Source organism: Callorhinus ursinus, unplaced genomic scaffold (genome assembly GCF_003265705.2).
Source record: "Callorhinus ursinus isolate GAN/ISIS: 27379988/994484 unplaced genomic scaffold, GSC_fseal_2.0 scaffold46, whole genome shotgun sequence".
NCBI classification, from domain to species: Eukaryota; Metazoa; Chordata; class Mammalia; order Carnivora; family Otariidae; genus Callorhinus; species Callorhinus ursinus.
The window spans coordinates 2098266-2118705 of record NW_027397108.1 but is presented as its reverse complement, the minus strand read 5'-3'; the positions used below and the strand labels follow the sequence as shown (position 1 = coordinate 2118705).

General features: G+C 46.8%; 1 protein-coding gene across 2 annotated transcripts; it reads right to left on the bottom strand.

Annotated features, from left to right (window-relative positions):
- Positions 1-485: 485 nt before the first annotated feature.
- Positions 486-10982, bottom strand: NUDT7 (nudix hydrolase 7). Of its 2 annotated transcripts, XM_073882314.1 has the most exons (5): positions 10649-10745; positions 8582-8622; positions 6518-6581; positions 6016-6174; positions 486-1139 (listed from the first exon to the last, which is right to left on the bottom strand). In XM_073882314.1, the coding sequence occupies exons 1-5, from the start codon at positions 10670-10672 to the stop codon at positions 771-773; spliced, it is 657 nt and encodes a 218-aa protein (XP_073738415.1). In that variant the 5' UTR covers positions 10673-10745; the 3' UTR covers positions 486-770. The 2 variants fall into 2 exon arrangements, with proteins under 2 accessions (XP_073738415.1, XP_025716321.1); XM_025860536.2 differs by lacking the exons at positions 6518-6581; positions 10649-10745 and adding an exon at positions 10868-10982 and having other exon boundaries at positions 8582-8735.
- Positions 10983-20440: the final 9458 nt, after the last annotated feature.

Sequence of the window (20440 nt, the reverse complement as noted above, 5' to 3'; positions counted from 1 at the left end):
ATGACAGAATTTTATTCTTCTCTCACATAATAGGCCCAAGTGAACAGCGCTGGGTGGCAGGTTGCTTTACTCCAGGGAGGCATTTAGAGATCCAAACTCCTACCCCCTTTGGGTTCTGCCATCCCCCCAGGAATTGTCCTCATTTGTATGGCCAAGGCTGGACGGCAGGTAAATCCATGTTGCAGCTCCTGAAAAGGGGAAAGAGAGTCCAAGGAAGCTGGCTTATCTCTTCAATTGGAGATGACCTGCAAGGTCAACTTTCACTCACATCCCATTGGCCCAAATTAAGTTTCAGAGCCACATTTAACTGCAAGGAATCCTGGGTAATGCCATTTCTTACTGGGGAGCTAGGAGCTTTGCTTCAACTCTACTGCCAGGGAGGAGAAGGTGGATGGATTCTGATGGCTGGCCGGAAGTTTCTAGAATAACAACAGACAGAGATACTACCTCTCACAGATAAAATAAATGCCACATGGTCATATATTCAACAAATATTTATTAAGTGCCTACTATGGGCTGGATACATGTGTACAAAAAAATAACATGCTGTGGGTGAAATTATGCAACACTATGAACACATTTTTCCACTTCTGAAAGACTTTTGCTCCCTCAGGTAATACAGGGCAAGTGGGAAAAAGGCAAGGTTTTTTACCTTCATATTGCAGGAAAAGTAGTCGCACCTGTCAATTGCCGACAGCTTGTGTTACTGTTGTTCTTATGGAGAAGCACACACGAAATCCTCTTAGCTATTTGGATGGTGGTCTCATAAATCATAACTTGCTTGTAGCATGCTTATTTAGTTTCAGGAAGATCTCTTCAGAGGATGAAATCAGATCATTGAGATTAAACTCCATTTCAAAGATGGGATTTTCCCCCAAAATAATTAAGGCAAGGAACAGGGCAAGTTTTGCAGTTATTCCCTTGATCTGGTAAGTGACACCATCTCCAGGGTCTGTGTACTCAAAGCAATGAATAATAACATGATGACCATAATGTGTCAGGTAACGCTGGTGGTAGACATGTGGATGCAGGAAATATTCCAGAGGCACCAGGAACACACTTTTAACTTCATCGGGATTAGGCTGAGCCTGGAAGTTGTGGTCTATAAATCCTACAACTGGGGTTATCAATGTATCACTCTAAAAGCAGAAAACGAAATACACAAATTAAGAACAGAGTCCAAAGCAGTCAATGATATAAGGTGGGTAGGGAAGGAGGAAGAATTTGCTCCAGACATGAACAGTCATGTCCCCTGTGAAATGGGGGTAGTCTCACCCCTACCTGAGCCAGTGTCTGTGAGATGACTCTGAAAGTGTATCTTTTGTGAACATACTGGTATAATCTTTTGGAAGGGCAATCTGGCAATGTTATAAAAATGTGGTCCCTTTGACCTAGCAATTGCATTTGTATAAATATATCTGCATGATAAATTCCTACCAGTGAGAAAAGATACAAGACTGAAGCATTTTTTTTGAAGATTTATTTATCTGAGAGAGAGAGTGCGCGCACAAACAGGGGCAGCACAGAGGGAGAGGGAGAAGCAGGCCACCCAGGCGCCCCTGGACTGAAGCATTATTTGCAATAGCCCCAAAATAAAGTTATCACTCCTCCACTGATGGACAGTCAGGGTAGGTCAATTATGAGTGTATCTGTGTAATGGGATACTCTGTGGCCCTCAAAATGAATGTGATAGACACCGTTCCCTGTCAGTACAGACAAGGATGTGCCATCTTACCAACAGAAAAGTGACATATTAACTGTGGCACATACCCAGTTATGGGAAATTGCATTTATAATTATATATGAACTATTTTACATAACAGATGTTTATAAGGAGGGGGATTTCTATTTATAACCACAACTGCTTGCAAATGAATGCAGGGTATTATTAAGCGAAGGACCTGCTGGGCATCTCCAGGGTGAGGCCTGGGGTTTAGTGTAGGAGCTGCGTAATAATAAGAGAAGAGCTGCATAAGCTTGAAGTGGAAAGTGAGAAGAATCCGGAGTTCTTGGGGGACATTCCAAGAGAAAGTGGCTGGGAAAAGCCAGGGATATACCTTGAGGTTGGGCCATGAGAGCAGGATAAACCGGTCTGTGGAAAATTCTCAGGGGAGTGACAGCTGAAGCATGTTTAAGAACAGTGATGACTCAGACCATTAACTGAATTAATGGTGGAAGTCACTATCTGGACCAGGAGTGGAAGACAGAGCGTAGACTTTAGCTGTCCTTCCGGTGGGAAATCTGGGGTCCTAAGCGGCCCCAGGGCAGAAGCAGCATTCCACCAGCTGCGATCACCACCTGGCCCTAAGGGAATGCTCAGCCTCTTCCACCACAGGGTTCCCCAGGAGCCGTGGGTGTCTGGGAGATGGAGAACACTCAGATGCAAGTGATTTCTTAAGGAAGCGCTCTCAGGACAAAGCATGAGGTAGGGAGCAAGGCAGGCGAGGGCCCTGCAGGGCATCTGGGCGTAAAGTACACCACAGAGCTGGGCTGTCATGCCCCCCAGCACAGTCACTGGTGAAGGACTGGCCGGCCAAGTACATTCTCAGGCCCTCTAGGCTCCCTGTGAGCAGGGAAGGGTGGAAAGCTGCATGTGTGAGCTTTCAGAAACACAGTAAGAGGAATATGAAAGGGTCTGGACAGACAGAGCCCACGGTGTTGGTTCAGCGTGCGGTTTGTGGTTGCTGTCACCATGAAGTAACCACAGCCTCTGGGGTCCTGGGCTAGTACCCAGCACCCTTTCCCTGCTTCTTCACAACAGCCTGACCCTGAAGGAGTTTTAACAGTGGAAATCAGACACCTGAAGCGACCTGCTCAAGGTCACGGCCGGCTAATACTTGGCAGAGACCAGGATTCACCAGCCTGCTGCCCACACTCTAGAGCACAGTGCTCAAGGGCTATGAAGACACAAATGTCATCATATCTCAAAGAGATGACACACCAGCCTCGCGCAGGTGGAGAGTTCTCAGCTGCAGCTCGGATTCAAGCTCTTCCTGAGGGCCGGGCTAGGAGCACAAACTCATCCTCACGCTAAGGGCCAAACTGCTAGGCATGGGTGTGGACAAGCAACTTAGTGTGGTCAGTACTGGCCCTCGGACTCGCATGTCAGAGTCTGAGGAAGTAACTGGAAGGGGGAAAAAAAAATCAGAGCCACAGGGGAGATAATGGTTTAAGACTGAACGTTTCAGATGGGAAGTAAGGCACGTTCAACATGGTTCAAGCTCAGAGAAGTCAGACAGACTTTGGAAATTTGTGGAGGAAACAGCATGTCTGGACACACAGTTCCCAAAACACAGGTGTCTGTCTTGGAAGGAAAAAAGGATGGTGGGTGCATGGCAGACGTTGTAGGACCAAGGAAAGACTGCATTTCAGCCACTTGCTGAGTTGGAATCCCGTGGAGATTGGCTTTTGCTGTGGCCACAGGGACGAGGCCTGCTTCAGGGTCCCAGAAGGAGGCCACCTGCTCTTAGAAACATTCCCAGGAAAGGACATGCCACTGAAAGGTACCAACATGTCTACAGGAGTCGAAGCTTCAGAGAGGGTGAAATGAAGGAGGATGAATGGAAATGTGTGGGCCATGTCTCCTGAGGCCATTGCAAAGAGCAGTACATACACGTATGGCAAAGCGACACCTGGGGTGGGCTTGGAGGGCCATCGCCTGCCTTGGAGGGTTAGCAGGAGGTAGGCAACAGCCAACAGCACCTCCTCTAGCTCTGACCCAAAATCATCTCCAGGCATTGCCATGTTCCCTGGGGGACATAATCAGCGCTCGTTAAAAACCACTGAATTAGATTCTGCTTTTAAGTGTTAGATCAGTGGTACTTTTGCACTACATTTAAAACATGTGCAAGGTCCAAAAACGAAACCACCCTTGCTAGCACTTCCAAACACAGGACACCGTTCTGGAAAGCCTTTGTTCATGCTAACTTCTTGATAAGGTGATTGGCATCATTATATCAAGAGGAGGTCATTTTAGAAATCTCTGGTCTAGGGAGCGTCTGGCCCACCAACATCTCCTGAAGACCAGACATCCTCCTGTGGAGACTGTTGTATGCTCCTCACAGGCAGGACTCAGTAGCTCCCGGGTGCCTTGGAAATGGGAGTTACTCTCACTTTGGGAACCTTTTACCATTAGGGTTCAATTTGTCAATAGAGTTTTAAAATAAATCCCCCAAACAGGCTGGGGGATTTGCAGATGCCGAGTGGAAGGGGTTCCCATTAGAAAACACAGTTGCCTAGGAAGTAACTGCTACATTTCTGGTCCTTATCTCTCGTTCTCCCCTCTCACTTAGGAAGCCTTCCCTCGAGAGGCCACTAGCTTCTTCCGAACTAAATCTCCCCCGAGTGGTGACCTTTCTGTTTTGAAAATGGGCCTGCTTAAGATAGATGCCCCAGCACCACTGATCACCACAACACTGCACCACCAAGACTGTAAGGCAAACAGAACATAAAGGATGGTCTGACCCACTGGTTTTCTAATTGTTATGCATCAGTGGGACTCTCCTCTTGAAATAAAAATGTACCCGAAAGTCCAATGTATAAAACATACAGTTGACACCTACTTCCAACAGGTGACTGGAGCACTTCCCTGTGGTATTCCTCCCCTAAGCCTATAACCCTAGCTTAACCATGAGGAAAATATCAGGTAAATTCCAAATGGAGAGGCATTTTACAACATACGTGACCAGTGCACGGAAGAAGTGTAAAGGTCACGAGAACAAGGAAGGTCTGAGAAACTGTCACAGACCAGAGACTAAGGAGACACGACAAACAAATACAATACGGTATCCTAGATGAGATCCAGGACAGAAAGGAAGACATTAGTAGAAAAATTAGTAAAAGGCAAATAAAGTGTGTTTAGATAATAGCAGTGTACTAACATTGGTTTCTTAGTTGTGAGTTGTGACAAGTAGACGCCAGTGGCATAACATGTTAATGATGGGAGGAACTGGGTGCGGGTATATGAGAACTCTCTGTAGTATCTTTGCAACTTTTCTGTAAATCTGTACCTATTCTAACATTGCAAGTTTATATTAAAAATTTTAAACCAATAAAATAATGCTGTTACCCGAGCACAAATTTACAACATTTACTCCATCTAAAGTCAATTAATACAAGTCATAAGTTCACATGAAATAAGATCTGGCTATTATATGAGTCCCAGAATTCATTTTGTTGCTTTCATGGTTTGTTTGTTTTTCTTCATGTATACAATCAAGGAAATCCATACAGAAATGTAGGTACAGGGGCACCTGGGTGGCTCAGTCGTTAAGCATCTACCTTCGGCTCAGGTCATGATCCCAGGGTCCTGGGATCGAGCCCTGCATCGGGCTCCCTGCTCGGCAGGAAGCCTGCTTCTCCCTCTCCCACTCCCCCTGCTTGTGTTCCCTCTCTCGCTATCTCTCTCTCTGTCAAATAATAAATAAATAAAATCTTAAAAAAAAAAAAAAAGAAAAAGAAAAAAAAGAAATATAGTTACGAATAGTAGTAGTTCTTAAACAGCTTGCCTAGTGATCTCAGGGTACTGCTCAATTAATGTGATATGGAGAAGCTTGATTCCAAGGTATGTATAAAAATTAAAGTGTATTTAGGACAAAGGTAATGCACTGGTGGCCTCCAAGAGGCTAAAATTTGGAACACAGCACGCTCAAGTGTGTGGTATTTTTTCAAATGAATTCTCAAAAGAAATGTATACTGGCGAAAAATAAATGTAAACTGAATCTTAAAGAAAGAATTCTGAAGCATCTACAGGATTCTACAGGGTCCAGTTTGAAAACAACTGATAGAGCTTGACCCTTTCATTTCTGGATGGGCAAAGGGGGGCCCAGATGGGCAAGGGGGCTTGCCCAAGGCCAGTTAGCTCACAAGGGGCAAAGCCCACATAAGAGCCAGTCTCTTGACTCTAAGGACAGCACTGTCAAGGGTCATGCTTGGCCACATGTGGAATGCTGACGACCATGGGTCCACTGGGTGGCCATGACAGTGTAAGCAAGCCAGTTCCACTCAAACACTTACGTCAAGCAGATATGGCACCAGGCAGCAGACAACCTCCACTTGGTGAGGATGCAGCCCTACTTCCTCCTGGGCTTCCCGGAGAGCTGTAGCCACATCATCCACATCTGCTGGTTCAGACTTGCCTCCAGGGAAGCAGACTTCTCCAGGTGACCTTCTTAGCTGGATATTGAAGGAACAGAACTGTGATGTGGGATTTCAATTCTGGTAGCACGCACTCATTCAACAAGTAGTTCCTGAACTTCTATTTTGTGCCAGAGACCACTCCCACCCTGGTGGTAATGGCCGGGGGGGGGGGTAAGACCACCCCCCAAAAAAGTTTTTACTTGAATCCTTTTTAAAAAATGACCTTTGAGAACTTCCTTCACTTGTAATTTTTCTCTACTTGCCCCTAAAAGATACCATACGCACGAAACAAGATCTACGCTGATGGGGGAGAAAAGCCAAAAGGAAGTAGAATAAAAAGGGCCATGTTATCAATAGACAGCCTTGATTGAGTGCTTACCCTGCTTCGGGCATGCTGCTTCACAAGAAGTTTTTCCACTGAGCCCTCAGAACAGGTCCACATGCTGTTATTTTTTAAAAAGCATTTTTTTTTTTAAAATGAGGTGAAATTTACATAACCTAAAATGAACAGTTTTATTTGTTTAAGTGGCAGAGAGAGAAGGAGAGAATATGAAGCAGATTCCATGCTGAGTGTGGAGCCGGACGGGGGGCTCGATCTCAGGACCCTGAGATCATGACCTGGGCTAACTTTGCTCTAGGTTCCAGAACTGGTAGGAGAGCACATACTGAAGCAGGAGGGATTGAAGACAGGTGCCCCTTCCCCATTTACTGGGAGGAAACCCATGAACTCTACTCGTGTGACTCCAGGAAGGGGTGCAGCTCCAGGAATGCCTGGGAGGGAATTTCTTGCCCCCAGAGCCAGATAGGTATAGAATCAGATCTAATTAGATTTAAATACTCTTTTTGTGTGTGTTTAACGTGATCTTTGCACACCAAAGTTTATGGTCTAAGATGATTCTCACATAGTAATCAACAGGCAAAGCTATCTGGGTGAAACAGTAACCAGAGATCCATTCTGGTCTTGCCTCAATTGTCTACATTATTATTTAACTGATAGTCTGAAAAATAATACTGAAGTGCTTTTCCTCTGCTTTTTGGCAGAGCTGAGAACAGACCCGGGTCCCCTGGTTTCCAGTTAGGTATCTCCTGTTGGAATCTGCATTTTCTTACCTCCTGTGTATGTGATTGTTGCCCGACCCAGACCCAGAAGAATCCACATGAGTCTAATCCCAAACCTACGAAACTTCAGCTGATTCCTTGGCTTTCTTTTTCCCTGAGGGGATATTGTTCATTGATGTTCTGCTTTGAAAGCCATGCTATTATGGCCCATTTTCATTTCTGTACTTGGGATAACTCTGAAGTTACTGCTTCCCCAACTTTTCCTCAGAAGCACCCTAACAGCAAAGGAGAATGACTGTATCCAGGGGTGTGCCCAGGGGAACTCCATTCCCAGCCCAACATTTCTTTTTTTTCCTTTTTTTAATTTTTAAAATATTTTATTTATTTATTTATTTATTTGAGAGAGAGAATGAGATAGAGAGAGTACATGAGAGGGGGCAGGGTCAGAGGGAGAAGCAGACTCCCCGCTAAGCAGGGAGCCTGATGTGGGACTCGATCCCGGGACTCCAGGATCATGACCTGAGCCGAAGGCAGTCGCTTAACCAACTGAGCCACCCAGGCGCCCCCCAGCCCAACATTTCTTTAAAGTAGAATGGTTTCTCTGAAAACCTCAGGCGATGTCTGGTAACAGCAACAGTGATGGCAGCTAAAACTGACCAGAAACCTTGCCAAGTGCTAGGGCCAATTTAGGCGCTTTGCATTTGTTTCCCTGGGAAATCCTCACAGTAGCCCTATGAAGCAGCACTAGTATTTTGGCCTCATTTTGCAAGTAAAGAGACAGTAGCACAGAAAGGGTAAGTAACTAGGACAAAGTCACAGAGCTGGCAAGGAGAGAGCCTGCATTCAAACATCGGCAGCCAGCTTCAGGGCCCAGGCTGTTAATTTCTGTGCTCTAGAATTTTCACATTATACCTGGGGTGGGGGTGGGAGGCTGAAACAGTGGCTGTTGGCAGCAGCACTGTGCCCCCCATCCCTGCCAGGACAGGGATGTCTGGAGACATCTGTGGTTGTCACAAAGGGGTGTGTGTGTTTGTGTCTGTATTACTGGCACCTAGTGGGTAAAGCCCAGGGATGATGCTAAACATCTCACGATGCACAGAATAGCTCCCACAGCAAAGAATTATCCAGCCCAAATGCCAACTGCGCCAAGGTTAAGAAACCCCGGTCTAAAAGTATTTCAAGTTACTTGCTAGCTAAATTACTTATTTTTCTAAAACTTTCCAAAAAATGCCATGTTATCCTGTGGCTTCTTGGACCCCTGAACATCACAATCTTGAAAGTCCATCTGAGAATCCATAACCTCAAGATGTGTGCAACTGACAAATTTTTGTGGGGTTTTTAAATGTCCTGGAACTTGAATGGCAGGAGCCTTTTTGTCACCTACCTTCTCTGACCGGAGGGTGAACAACAGGTGGAGTTTTCCTTCTTTTGCCAACAATGGTAAAAGGACAGAATATTTGTTAGACGACAAGTGAGAATATTTGGTCCCAACATCATGCTTTTTTAAGCGGGCCTTAGCATCATCTATCAAACTGTTTCTAAAATGGAAACAAACCAAACATTTTAGTAACCAGAGTTATAATAAAAAGCTCCTTGTCCTGCCTATGTTTCCGTTGCATTGTGTGTCTTGGAGCTTACCATTTCTGACTCTCATTGTATTTTTCAGTAACAGAGCAGAAACAGTAACACCCAAATCACATGACTGTTGGCAAGATAAAATGAGCAAAAAAACTACTAAGAATACAGTTTAGTACACAAGTTCACTTTGAAACTTAAATAGAAATTACGGTAAAGTATTCTTTCAACGACACAACAGTTAAATGTTGAATTTTTAATTACATTCAAGTAAGACAGGTTTGGTAAACAAGTCATTGTAAGGTTAGACAACTCTCAGCTTAAGGACTTTCTCTTAACCTGGCCCTTATGTTATCAAACCCTTATGTCTTCAGTTGCCTTACAACAGTGGTTCTCAAACTTTAATGGCAAGAGTCACCCAGAGGGCTGGGCCCACCCCAAAACTGCGACTCAGTAAGTTTGGGGTGGGGCCTGGAAGTTAGCATCAAACTCCCAAGCAATGGTGATGCTGATGCTGTGGACCAGGGGAACCCACTTTGAGGACCATTACTGATAATGCAAGTATTTGGATTTTTAAGTACATTGGGCGCCCTGAATTCATTACTGTGAATGTTTTGGTCCTTTTGACTGGCGTTATTTTGTTGCTGGTTCATGTAGTAGTTTAAATAGTGTCCCCCAAAATTCATGTCACCCAGAAGGCTCAGAGTGCGACTTTATTTGGAAATAGTATCTTTGCAGATGTAGTTATGGATCTTGAGATGAAATCATCCCGGGCTCTAAATCCAATGATTGGTGTCCTTGTAAAAGGAGAGGATATAGACACACACACACACAAACACACACACACACACACACAGAGGGAAGAAGGCAATGTGAAGACACAGGCAGAGCCTGGAGTGATGTTGCCACAAGCTCAGGAACATCAACATCCATCAGAAGCTGCAAATGGCAGGAAATTTCAGACATCCAGCCTTCAGAACTATGGGAGCATAAATTTCTGTTGTTTTAAACCATCATGTTTGTGGTACTTTGTTATGGCAGCCCTAGAAACTAACAGTGTGGTTTTAATCTTTCTGGGGGAAAGGCAGTCTTGCATCCTGGCCAAAATGAGATATTTAAGTCAGGCAGAACTGGTTTTAAAGGGTTTAGGAGTGACCTCTCCAAGTCTGTGACATGCTTGAAGAGATCTGTGAGCATGTAATGACACTGTTCACATACTGTGACTGGAGTCCGCCAGTGCCCCATTAATGGTAAGGACTGTCATAAATGTCTCCAGCATGAGATGGGCAGTGGCTTGCGGGAGGTGTTTGCTACTTTGGGCCTCTTTCTACGTGGCGGGTTGCTCACTAAAAGTGACTGGGTGACAGCAATGGATGTCAAAAACGACCAAACACCTGAAAAGAACCACAGCATGCTGGCACTGGAGGGGACTCCGGAGTACATCCCATGCACACAGGGCCCCCGTCCAGAAAACTGGCCCGCCTGAGTTCGCATTGGGCTGACTGTGACTTTTGAGAGGCCCCCAGAACTGACCAGAGGGACTGGCAGTAGCAAAAATCTGCAAAAACGTGGGGCTGGTCCTTCTAACCACCACCATGAAAACACCACAGTAGCGGCCACCCTGTTCTGAGCATGCGCTCATCCTACGCACTTTCCACACTTTTCTCTTTCCAGTCTCGTAACAGCCCAGCGAGGTGAGGACGTGATCCCGTCCAGGCTCAGGAAGGTTAGGTAACTGAGAGACCCGGGCCTTGAACCCGGAGCTGCCTGGCATGGGCTCGTGGTTTCTGGGGGTCAAACTCCAGAGAAGCCCTGAGCTGAAGAGGGAAGGCAGCTGGGCAGGGGGAAACGCTGCCGGTGGGGAAGGGGCGCGAACCTTTGAGGCTGGGTGTGAGCCCATGGGGCCAAAGCTCGGCCCAGGCGGGCCGGAGGAGGTACAAAGGCCCCGGGTCCCCGGAGGCTAAGCGCACGGAGCGCAGGCTCTGCAGGTAGGCAGGCGGGCTCCGCAAGAACAGTCCCGGCCAAAAGGCCCCGGTACCGCGCTCAAGGCCGGGCCAGGCCCTGCTCGGAGCGCCAAGGGCCGGGGAGGCTTTACCTGACCGGCTCCGGGGACGCACAGGGTCGTGCCATCCTGCAGGGGAAAGTTTGTTTCCGGACGGAGACGGCCTCAGAAGCGCTCGGCTGGGTGGACATGCGCAAAGCAGCCGCGGCCTGGGGCTGGGGGGGGGGGGGGGGGGGGGGGCGGCCGAGGGGGGGGGGGGGGGGGGGCGGGGGCCTTAAAGGAGGATCGGGGCGGGGCGAGACGTGGGGGCGGGGTGGAGGGCGGGGCTTAGGGCCGGGCCGTATAGGGTTGCCTAACGCGGTTTCTGCTCCGTTCCTTAATCTTCGTCAGGAAGGAGAAGCAAGTGAGGAATCCTGAGGTTGATCGTTGTTAAAAAGGGAAGTGGGAAAAAAACGTACGAATGAAGTGCTGGTGATCTGAGAGGATTCTGACACCCGCATTCACTGTTGCTAGGAGGTTAAGTTGGTTCAACTCTTCTGACCAGCAGTCTACACATGTTTCCTGAGCACCTGCTGTGTGCTAGCAGGATGCAGATACCACAGCGAGCCAAAAGACCAGTGGAGCCTACAGACAAGTGGGAGAGAGAAAGAGAGACATGGATCAAAGTATTGCATAGATAAAGCGGAGACTTTTAATCCTTAAGAGTATATGAGGGAGGGGCGCTTCGGTGGCTCAGTTGTTAGGCATTTGCCTTCGGCTCGGGTCATGGTCCTGGGGTCCTGGTATCGAGCCCTGCATCGGGCTCCCTGCTCAGCGGGGGGCCTTCTGCTGCTCCGCCTGCTTATGTTCCCTCTCTCGCTGTCTCTCTATCAAATAAATAAGTAAATTTTTTATGAGGGAGAAACATGGGTGAACCACGTCAGAGAAGGCTTACCAGAGACACTGGAAATGGGGGGGGGGCCTCGAAAGAATCTGTGCTCCAGGTATGGTCTTCAGACCAGTGCATGAGCATCACCTGGGTGCTGTTAAAAATGTACATTCCGGAGGGGCGCCTCGGTGGCTCAATCGGTTAAGCGGCTGCCTTCAGCTCAGGTCATGATCCCAGGGTCATGGGATCGAGCCCCACATCGGGCTCCATGCTCAGTGGGAAGCCTGCTTCTCCCTCTCCCCTACTTGTGTTCCCTCTCTCCTGTCTCTCTCTCTGTCAAATAAATAAATAAAATCTTTTTTAAAAAAAAATGTACATTCTGGGTTCCACCCCAGAGCTGCTGGATCAGAAACTGGGGTAAACCCCAGCAATCTGTGCCGTAAGAGGTGTGTGATAATCGGAGAGCTACTGTAAGGTATGTGTGGAAAGCAAATAAGGGAAAGAGGCAGGGGAGAGAGTCCCAGAAAGAAGAATAAGTTTGTGCAAAGACCCCAGAAGTGGCTGGAAAAGAGTGAGTGGGAGGAAGCCTGGTTTGAACTGACACTTGTAAGACACCAGACTTCAAAGATTTAAAGCCAGGCTGACTTCTCCATCAGGCAGAGGCACAGGAGGTACAATGCCTGGGGCCCACAGTAACTTTGGGGGCTCACAAAAATGTTTCAACTTATATTCTTTTAAAATCAGAAGAAGAGGGGTGCCTGCATGGCTCAGTCGGTTAAGCATCTGCCTTCGGCTCAGGTCGTGATGCCGGGGTCCTGGGATGTGCCCCTTGTTGGGCTCCCTGCTCAGCAGGGAGTCTGCTTCTCCCTCTCCCACTGCCCTTACCCCCCGCCCAGCGTGTGCTCTCTCTCTCTCCCAAGTAAATAAATAATCTTTAAAATCAGGAGAGTAAAATGAATATAATGATAAGCAACATGAAATAATGAATGCAGCCTGGGTTATATCCTTCCTTATAGTGCCATCATAAAATATAATTATTTTGTTATCATTTTATGGAGGAAGGGGTCCACAAAAACAATATTGCCTAGAGCCCCATGAAAGTCACAGGGTGGCCCTCAGTCGTGAGACAGTTGAGCCACAGTTCCCAAGACCTTTAAAACCACTCAGCTCAGATAGTCACCGGGCCAGTACTTGCCAAGGCTGGAAGAACCCAAACTAAAAGCTTGATGACATCCAAATAATGCTAATGGCACATTCACCCACATTAGAGCAACTGCACAATGTTATTTCCATAGGGCCATTACCATCCTTACTTTCCAGACTGGGAAATAAAAACATGTGTAATATCACATGGCTACGGTTCAAGATTAGCTGGTTCTGACCTCTCTGTTCCTTTATTTTGACACCACTTCTCAGAGGCAACTGACCTATGAACTATGCGGATCTGATTGTGAATGAGGAGATAAATTACACCCCTCATCCAATATCCACTGTGGAGCAGCTGTGTGCTAGCCATGTCTAAGATGGGGCCCCTTGACCTCTAAGGCCTCCTGGTCTATTGGGGGTGATAATCAACAGGACCCTCAGCTCTCGTAATTCAGTGTGTTCTCAGCTCTGATGAGAAGGGATGGGAGAGGGGTTCAGGATTAATTTGAGGGCTGAAAATCATCGTCTGAGGCTTTTATTTGCTCTTCTTTTAGACATCCTTTGATTGAATCTTCATTTTGAAGGTGAGCAAGCTGAGGCTCAGAATGGTTGAGTGCCTTGCTCATGGTCATACAGAAGGTAAATGGTGGAGCCAGGTTTTGATCCCATCCACTGAGCTGCAGTTGGCACTCCAGTGGGATCCGAGAGATAAGTGGGATTTCAAGAGGCCAAGGTGGGAAGTCGACATTCTGGGCAGAGGGAACAGCAGAAGCCAAGCTTGGGTGAAGAGCCTTGTTCAGAGCGGTTGGCAGTATAGTAGAGCTGGAACAAGAAGGGACGTTTTGCAGAGTAGAGCTCTAGGAAGAGGCAAAAAAGGCTTTGGAAGCCAAAGCAAAATGGAAGTTGAACTTCTTCCTGAAGGGAGAGGAATAACAGGTCAGGGGTTCCCAGAAAATCTCCGTGGAAGCAGGGTGAGAACGGATTGAAAGTGGGGCAAGGCCAAGAGGGGATCAGAGGGCTCTCCCAAAAATTGGGGCCCAAGGAGCAGAAAATGATGCTTTAAATCTTCAGAAAAATTCACACACTCCCCAAATCAGAAAGTCAGAGTGTGGCAGGGGTTTGGGTTACTTTAATGTATAACGTGATGCTTTGCTGTGTACCAAGGCTAAACGCACAGCGTCTTCTTTCAAGATCAGAAAAACTGCTGTAAAAATACTTAGTTTTTATGGCTTTTGTAAGGCTGGAAGCCACAGCACAGGGAACATCACAAGGTGAAATGCATCATAATCAGATTATATATGCATGGGTGTGTGTATATCTCTGCACCTGCCAAACAACACAGGCTTCAAGGTTAACCGGCAATGTCTTTTAGGGGAAATGACTTGTCTCTGTAGTTTTTGCATGCAGATTTGTTGGCAGTGACATAATTCTGGAAAATGAGTCAAAGAGAAGCAAAGCTATGACAAGGGCCAGGCCAGCCTGCAAAGCTCACACCTCCCTGGTGCAGTTCCGTCAAAGAAGCACATCCCAGAGGCCAGGGGGGCCCTTATCTGCAGTCCACCCACCTGTAAACTTTATTTGAGCAGCACCTCAGGGCCAGTGGGGGTGGTACGGAGATAAGAAAATACCAATCAGCCTTCAGGAGCAAAGGATGTCTGGGGAAAAGACCTACAACAATTAGCTTTAATGCCAGGTAAGTGCTTTAATCCAGGAAAAGGCCTAAAAGCCCCAGCGAACAATGAATTCTGCCTGGACGTAGGGAGTGGGTTCTAGGTAAGCTGTTGGAGAGCGAGTAAGATCCTAGGGAAGACTTAGCACTGAGCATTATTTTCCTAGGCAATCCGAGTTTCCTCTACTCCTTCAGGTTGCGGGAGGGTCTCCAAATTCTTGGAGGGAAGTCTTAGGGGAAGACTTTCAGAGTAAGTCTCACATGCACAACCAAGTACACTACTGGCTACATTTGCCAAGCAGATGCTTCCCTCCTCCCCCCTGCCAGCTCACAGCCCCAGCCTCCATCAACTCTCCCCCACCCCCAAATCAGACCGAGTTAAGGAGCCACAGCCTTCCCCCCTTTTAAGGAGAGGGAGTTGAGAGAGCTCTTTGAGGACTAGGTTTAAAGAGGACTTTCTCTAGGGGTCAGTGGTCCTCAGCCTCAAACTCATCTGGGGCCAAGGATGCTGCATGGACACCTCAGTGCCCCAGACCCCACCCCACAGGTACTTATCTCAGGGTAAAACTCACCTAGGAACATGCATTTCTGAGCAAGCTCCTAGGTGATTCTGCCGTAAAGGTTGACGACACTGGGTTAAGGTTTCCAAAAGGAGATGTTTGATGTTGGGAAGATAAAGCCACCTCCTTCTAGCACTTGCTAATGTGGCAGGCTCAGAAGGAAGGACAGATAGTGGCCACCATGCCAGAAGCTGTAATTCCTGGTACCATTGGAACAATCTTCCTTTCTGGTCTTGGGAGTTGACATTTTGGGCAGATCCATCTCAGGAGAGGCTCCAGGAAAACTGAGTGGATCGTTTTATAGAAAGTAGGCTGGGGTGGACAGATTCCTATGTGATGCGGTCCTTGCCTTTTTTTTTTTTTTTTTTAGACCTGTTGAAAAGGAAAGAGTTTATGAGTTTGGATCAATACATTCTGTGGTCAAGTGTCCATTCTTGGCTAGGCATGGAGTGCTCGCTTCAGCGGCACATATACTAAAATTGGCTAGGCATGGAGTTGGGTGTTAGAGATAATAGAGACACATAGCAGTTGGTCTTCTCTTTTGAGGGTTTGGTATCAAATATGGCAGTGAGTAGTTTTAGTCTGCACAAGAATCTCCTGGGGCTGATTAAACATGTAGGTTCTGGGTGACTCAGTCGGTTAAGCATCTGCCTTCCGCTCAGGACATGATCCCAGGGTCCTGGGATCGAGTTCTGCATTGGGATCCTTGCTTGGCAGGGAGCCTGTTTCTCCCTCTGCCTGCAGCTCCCTCTGTTTGTACTCTCTCTCTCTCTCAAATAAATAAGTGAAATCTTAAAAAAAAAAAAAAATGTAGGTTTTTGGGCTGTGGCCTCAGGGATACTGACGCAGGTGGGGCCCGAGCATCCACATTTGTGTCCCAGCCTTTGGGTAATTGTGATTTTAGTGTATGCTTTGAAGTGGGAGAAATGAAACTTGAATCTGAAAATAAAATAAAATAAAATAAATAAAATAAAATAATAAAATAGTGGAAATCAGCCTGGCCCAGGAAGTCTGGATAGGCACTTGAGCCACAAAGTCAGTTACCTGAGACAGCCCTTGATTTCTAGCAGCAGGTGTGGGCTAGGAATTAAAGGTTAAGTAGGGATTACAGGGAAATGCTTTTAGTACTGCCCTAGATTACAAAAACATAAATTGCTGAGGATTTATTTCCCGGCACTGCAAATATGATTTTTCAAAGCAATTCATGGTGTTTTCATCCACATTTAATTTTCGTTGTGTAACAATAAAACAGATACATGCTTTCATATTAAAAATGGCTTAAAATCTCTGCGTTTCGGTGAGCCAGGCTGGCAAAAAACACGAAAACTGATGGGCGTGCGTCATTCATCTATTTTATACCATTGTTGGTTCTCATTTCTGTGCCCCTTTAGAAAAGAGATAAAGATTAGTTATGTTTGATTCCTGTACTGTCATGTAATCTTTGTGTAATGGAACCATCAAGTAGGTTTAATTACCAGTAACAACTGTGCTGGGAAATTTGTAATCTGAATGAAGGCTCAGTCTAGGATGCACATAATGGCGTGACTGTGCTACATGAGGAGAAGCAGTCTGGTCCTAATTAGCTTGGGAATTAGTTGTGAAATTGGCTTAAGATTTTTCCAGTGCATGCGGAAGCTCAGCATCTGCTGAAGAACCACAGACTCTGCTCCGTAGGGAATTCACCCTCTGTGTCCTCACCTTGGCCTTCGCCACCTAGAACTCACAACTCAACCCTGGTTGAAGTCTCTTGCCTTTACAAGTCGGTGGGGGAGGCAGAAACTCAGATCCCTCCCCAAATCAGACTCCACCACTCACCCATCTTGATGCCTTATGCAACCTCGGCAGAAAGCACGCTATCTGCGCTCTGCTTGCAGGAACGATACTCAGGCACGCAGCATCTCCTGGTCTAACTGGTATAATAAACACTGCTGGGTGGGCAGAGACACAGACGGACAAGCCCTTGGAGAAGATGCTGCCAATTTGCTGCTCGCCTGTAGTCTCACGCTTGTCCCATGGCTGGCTGTCTTAAAATGGCCACATAATAGTGTCATCGGGGATGGGGGGTGCTGGTCATTGCTTGAGGTCTTCAGTGGAAGCCAGAAAAGGATACAGGCTATTTTGGAGGAATTTCAAGGATCTGGTAGTAGAGGGTTATGCTTTTCCAGCAGCGCTGTCCAGTAGAACTTTCTGCAATGAGGGAAATAATCCCTGTGTTCTCTAATGCAGTGGCCACCAACCAAATGTGCACTTGAGTCCTTGGTGTGCCTGAAGAACTAAATATTTTAAATTGTATTTACTTTAAGGTAATCTAAATAGCCACATGTGTCTAGTGGCCACCATATTAGCACAGTCTGAGGATTGTAGTTTCTGAGTTCCCAACCGTCCTGCAACCTTCTTTGAAATACCAGCTTGAGTACCTAACTTCTAGTTCAACACATGCTTTGGGGAAAATTCTTAGAAGTTTATTCCTAGGGTATTTTGGGGGGCGGGAGCCCAGAAGCAGGCATCCTTATTAATTCTTTTCTTCTACAACAACAACAAATGTGAGCTCACATTGCCCCCAGCGGACACCTGACTCCTGTCCTTGCTCCTATCACATCAGTGAGGATTTGCATCAGGCCTCTAGATTTACACAAGACAAAAAGCTGTTAGCATTGAAAGTGCTTAATTGTTGATGCCTACTCCATGGCTTGAGCTGTGGGTTGAACACAGTGAAACCTTCCTGGGGGATCCTGATCTGCTGCCCCAAATAGTACCTAAAACACCGCCATTCCTTTTCCCCTTAACCCACTTATTTCTCTCCAAAGCACTCATCACTGGATGATACCATACATGTTAATTTTCCGTCATTCCCTGCCTCTCCCCACTGAAACCTCAGCTCCAGGAGACAGGAAGCAAAGCATCTTTCCCCTACCACTGTCGCTGCAGCACCCAGATTTCAATACATATTATTTGGCTAAATGTGGAAATGAAGAAAGCATTTCAACTGGGCTTTGAAGGACGGGAGGATTTTTTTTTTAAAGGTTCTTATCTATTTATTTGAGAGAGAGTGCAAAAGTGGGGAGAGGGCAGAGGCAGAGGGAGAAGCCTACTCCCTGTGGAGCAGAGAGCCTGATGCGGGGCTCGATCCCAGGACCCCGAGAGACCATGACCCAAGCTGAAGGCAGACATTCAACTGACTAAGCCACCCGGGCGCCCCAGATGGGAGGATTCTGATGGGCTTTGGTGAAGGAGACAGTCACTGTAGGAGGAAGGAGAAGCACAGAGAATAAAGCACTTGGAGGGTTGTGGAGAAGCTGGCTTTGCCTCGAAGACAGGGCAGGAAGTCAGGAGTGGGAGAGAGGGAGAGAGGGAGAGACAGAGAGGGAAGGAGAGGGGGTGAGAGAGAGAGAGAGGAAGAAGGGCCTCCTTGTTGCATAGGAGCAATCCCTAAGAGGGGTGAGATGTGGGGGTCACCCTTCTGTCTCCTGAGAGGGCTGGGTTCTCTCCTGGAGAAGAGGCAGTGTGGGCAATGGGCCACTCTCCTCTTCTCGCATTCTGGCTAGGTTAGCAGCGCACAACCTAGCCAGTGTATATATACATACGTGATGTATGCATGCAATTTGCTTTTATAAAGTTTTACAAGACTGAGCATTCCTAATGGACTTGCTTCACTCTATCTACACGGAAGCAAAATGCATAGCACAAAACATGCACAACCAGAGGTTCCCAAAAGATGCCATCCTTATAAACAAGTCTCAGTGGGACCCTCATGGAGGAGGTGAGTCATCTTTCTGGGAAAAGGCATCTGCTGTCGGACCGTATTTCCTTTCTGCATTGTCATTCAGAATACAGATGTGCTCTAGAGGCAGGGATAAAAAGCAGAACATGTTTCTTTTAATGCTGTTTGTCTTTCTTCAGAGTTAAAAGTAACATTCTGTTCCCCAAATAGGTGCTGGATGGCTAAGTAGGCTAATTTCTATAGCCTCGTGGGCAGTGAGATGTGTATAGTTGCCCCAACATGGGTCTAACTCTGACCTTGGGTTGAGATCAAAATGTATGTCAGTTTAGTAGAGGTAAAAATGTATTCCTGATAGCACCCTCCTGCACCTTGGCAGCCCCGGGATTGCTCATTTTCCTTTCCTGAACGCCGTGACAATGTTTTATATGCTTTCTATATCAGAAATCGCCATCAGTGACAGCCGCTTATGCCTGAGGGCCCATGTGTGAGGCATAGTAGGAAAGTGTGTTCCTTGCTTTCCATGGATGGGCTTAATTAATCCTTATAACCACCCTCCAAGGTAGAGACTTCTCTTTCCTTTTGCAGAGGAGCATCCTGAGACAGAGCAGATAAACAGGTGAGTCCCATAGAGCAGGTACAGATGGAGCTAAGATTTGCATAAAAGCCATTTAACTCCAATAGCAATATCCATGTATGACATTTTGCTCCTTATTGAGCCTGGTTTTTTATCCTTTTTCTGTATTTTTTTAAAGATTTTATTTATTTATTTGACAGAGCGAGACATAGCGAGAGAGGGAACACAAGCAGGGGGAGTGGGAGAGGGAGAAGCAGGCTGAGCAGGGAGGGAGCCTGATGCGGGACTTGATCCCAGGACCCTGGGACCCTGACCCGAGCCGAAGGCAGACACTTAAGGACTGAGCCACCCAGGCATGCCCCTCCTTTTTCTGTATTTTTGTGTCTATTTGACTGCTACTTAATATATACATGTGTATGTATAGATACATAATATACATGCCCTCGGATGTCTTTTATTTGTAATGTATGCCTTGCCCATTAGAAAATGGTTTAAGGTGCTTTGCCTGATACTAAAACCAAAGAAGACTGGAGACATGGATTGTGTAAGTGGCAAAGAGAAGGAAATTGTACCCGAAGCAGATGGTCATTGCATTCAAGTGGGTCTGTGAGTTTCCAGGTAGCCAAGGAAAGAAAACAAGCAGCCGCCTCTCTTTTTTGTCCCATATCTACATCCTGTTAAGTGTTTCGAAATTACGTTTTCTTTGTATGACCACAGACCACAGGCTCTTCTCACGGCCGGCAAGGACCAATGCCCCTCTGTTTAACAAAATGCAGGGCTGGGAAGGGTCCAGTATAAATCAAGCAGGACATGGTCTCCACAGTCTCCCTACTCTTGGAGCTAACTCCCCGTCAGAACCAGCCACGTGAAGACGCTGTTCATATCTCAGTGGTACATCAGGGTTAGAAGACACCCTGGACTAGACAGCCAGGGAGAAAGGGCCAGAAACCAAGGGATACAGAGCTGAGACCAAAATGCAGCTCTGGGCTGGTACCCTTTCCCAGCGTTGAATGAATTATTGGCAGGTCTGAATACCTACCCACACAGGCTTCCACAACTCCTCTCATCACTTCCCCTCTCTGTTGCTGCCACCTCTACCTTCTACCACCTGGTCAGACACTGACAAAG

Excerpts from the sequence above, each read along its gene's own strand:
- NUDT7 (XM_025860536.2), bottom strand. The coding sequence starts at position 10,965 with ATGTCCACCCAGCCGAGCGCTTCTGAGGCCGTCTCCGTCCGGAAACAA. Across the intron at positions 8,736-10,867 it reads GCGTCCCCGGAGCCGGTCAG|AAACAGTTTGATAGATGATG; the intron begins GTAAAGCCTCCC and ends TTTCCATTTTAG. Across the intron at positions 1,140-6,015 it reads TGGTGCCATATCTGCTTGAC|AGTGATACATTGATAACCCC; the intron begins GTAAGTGTTTGA and ends TTCTGCTTTTAG.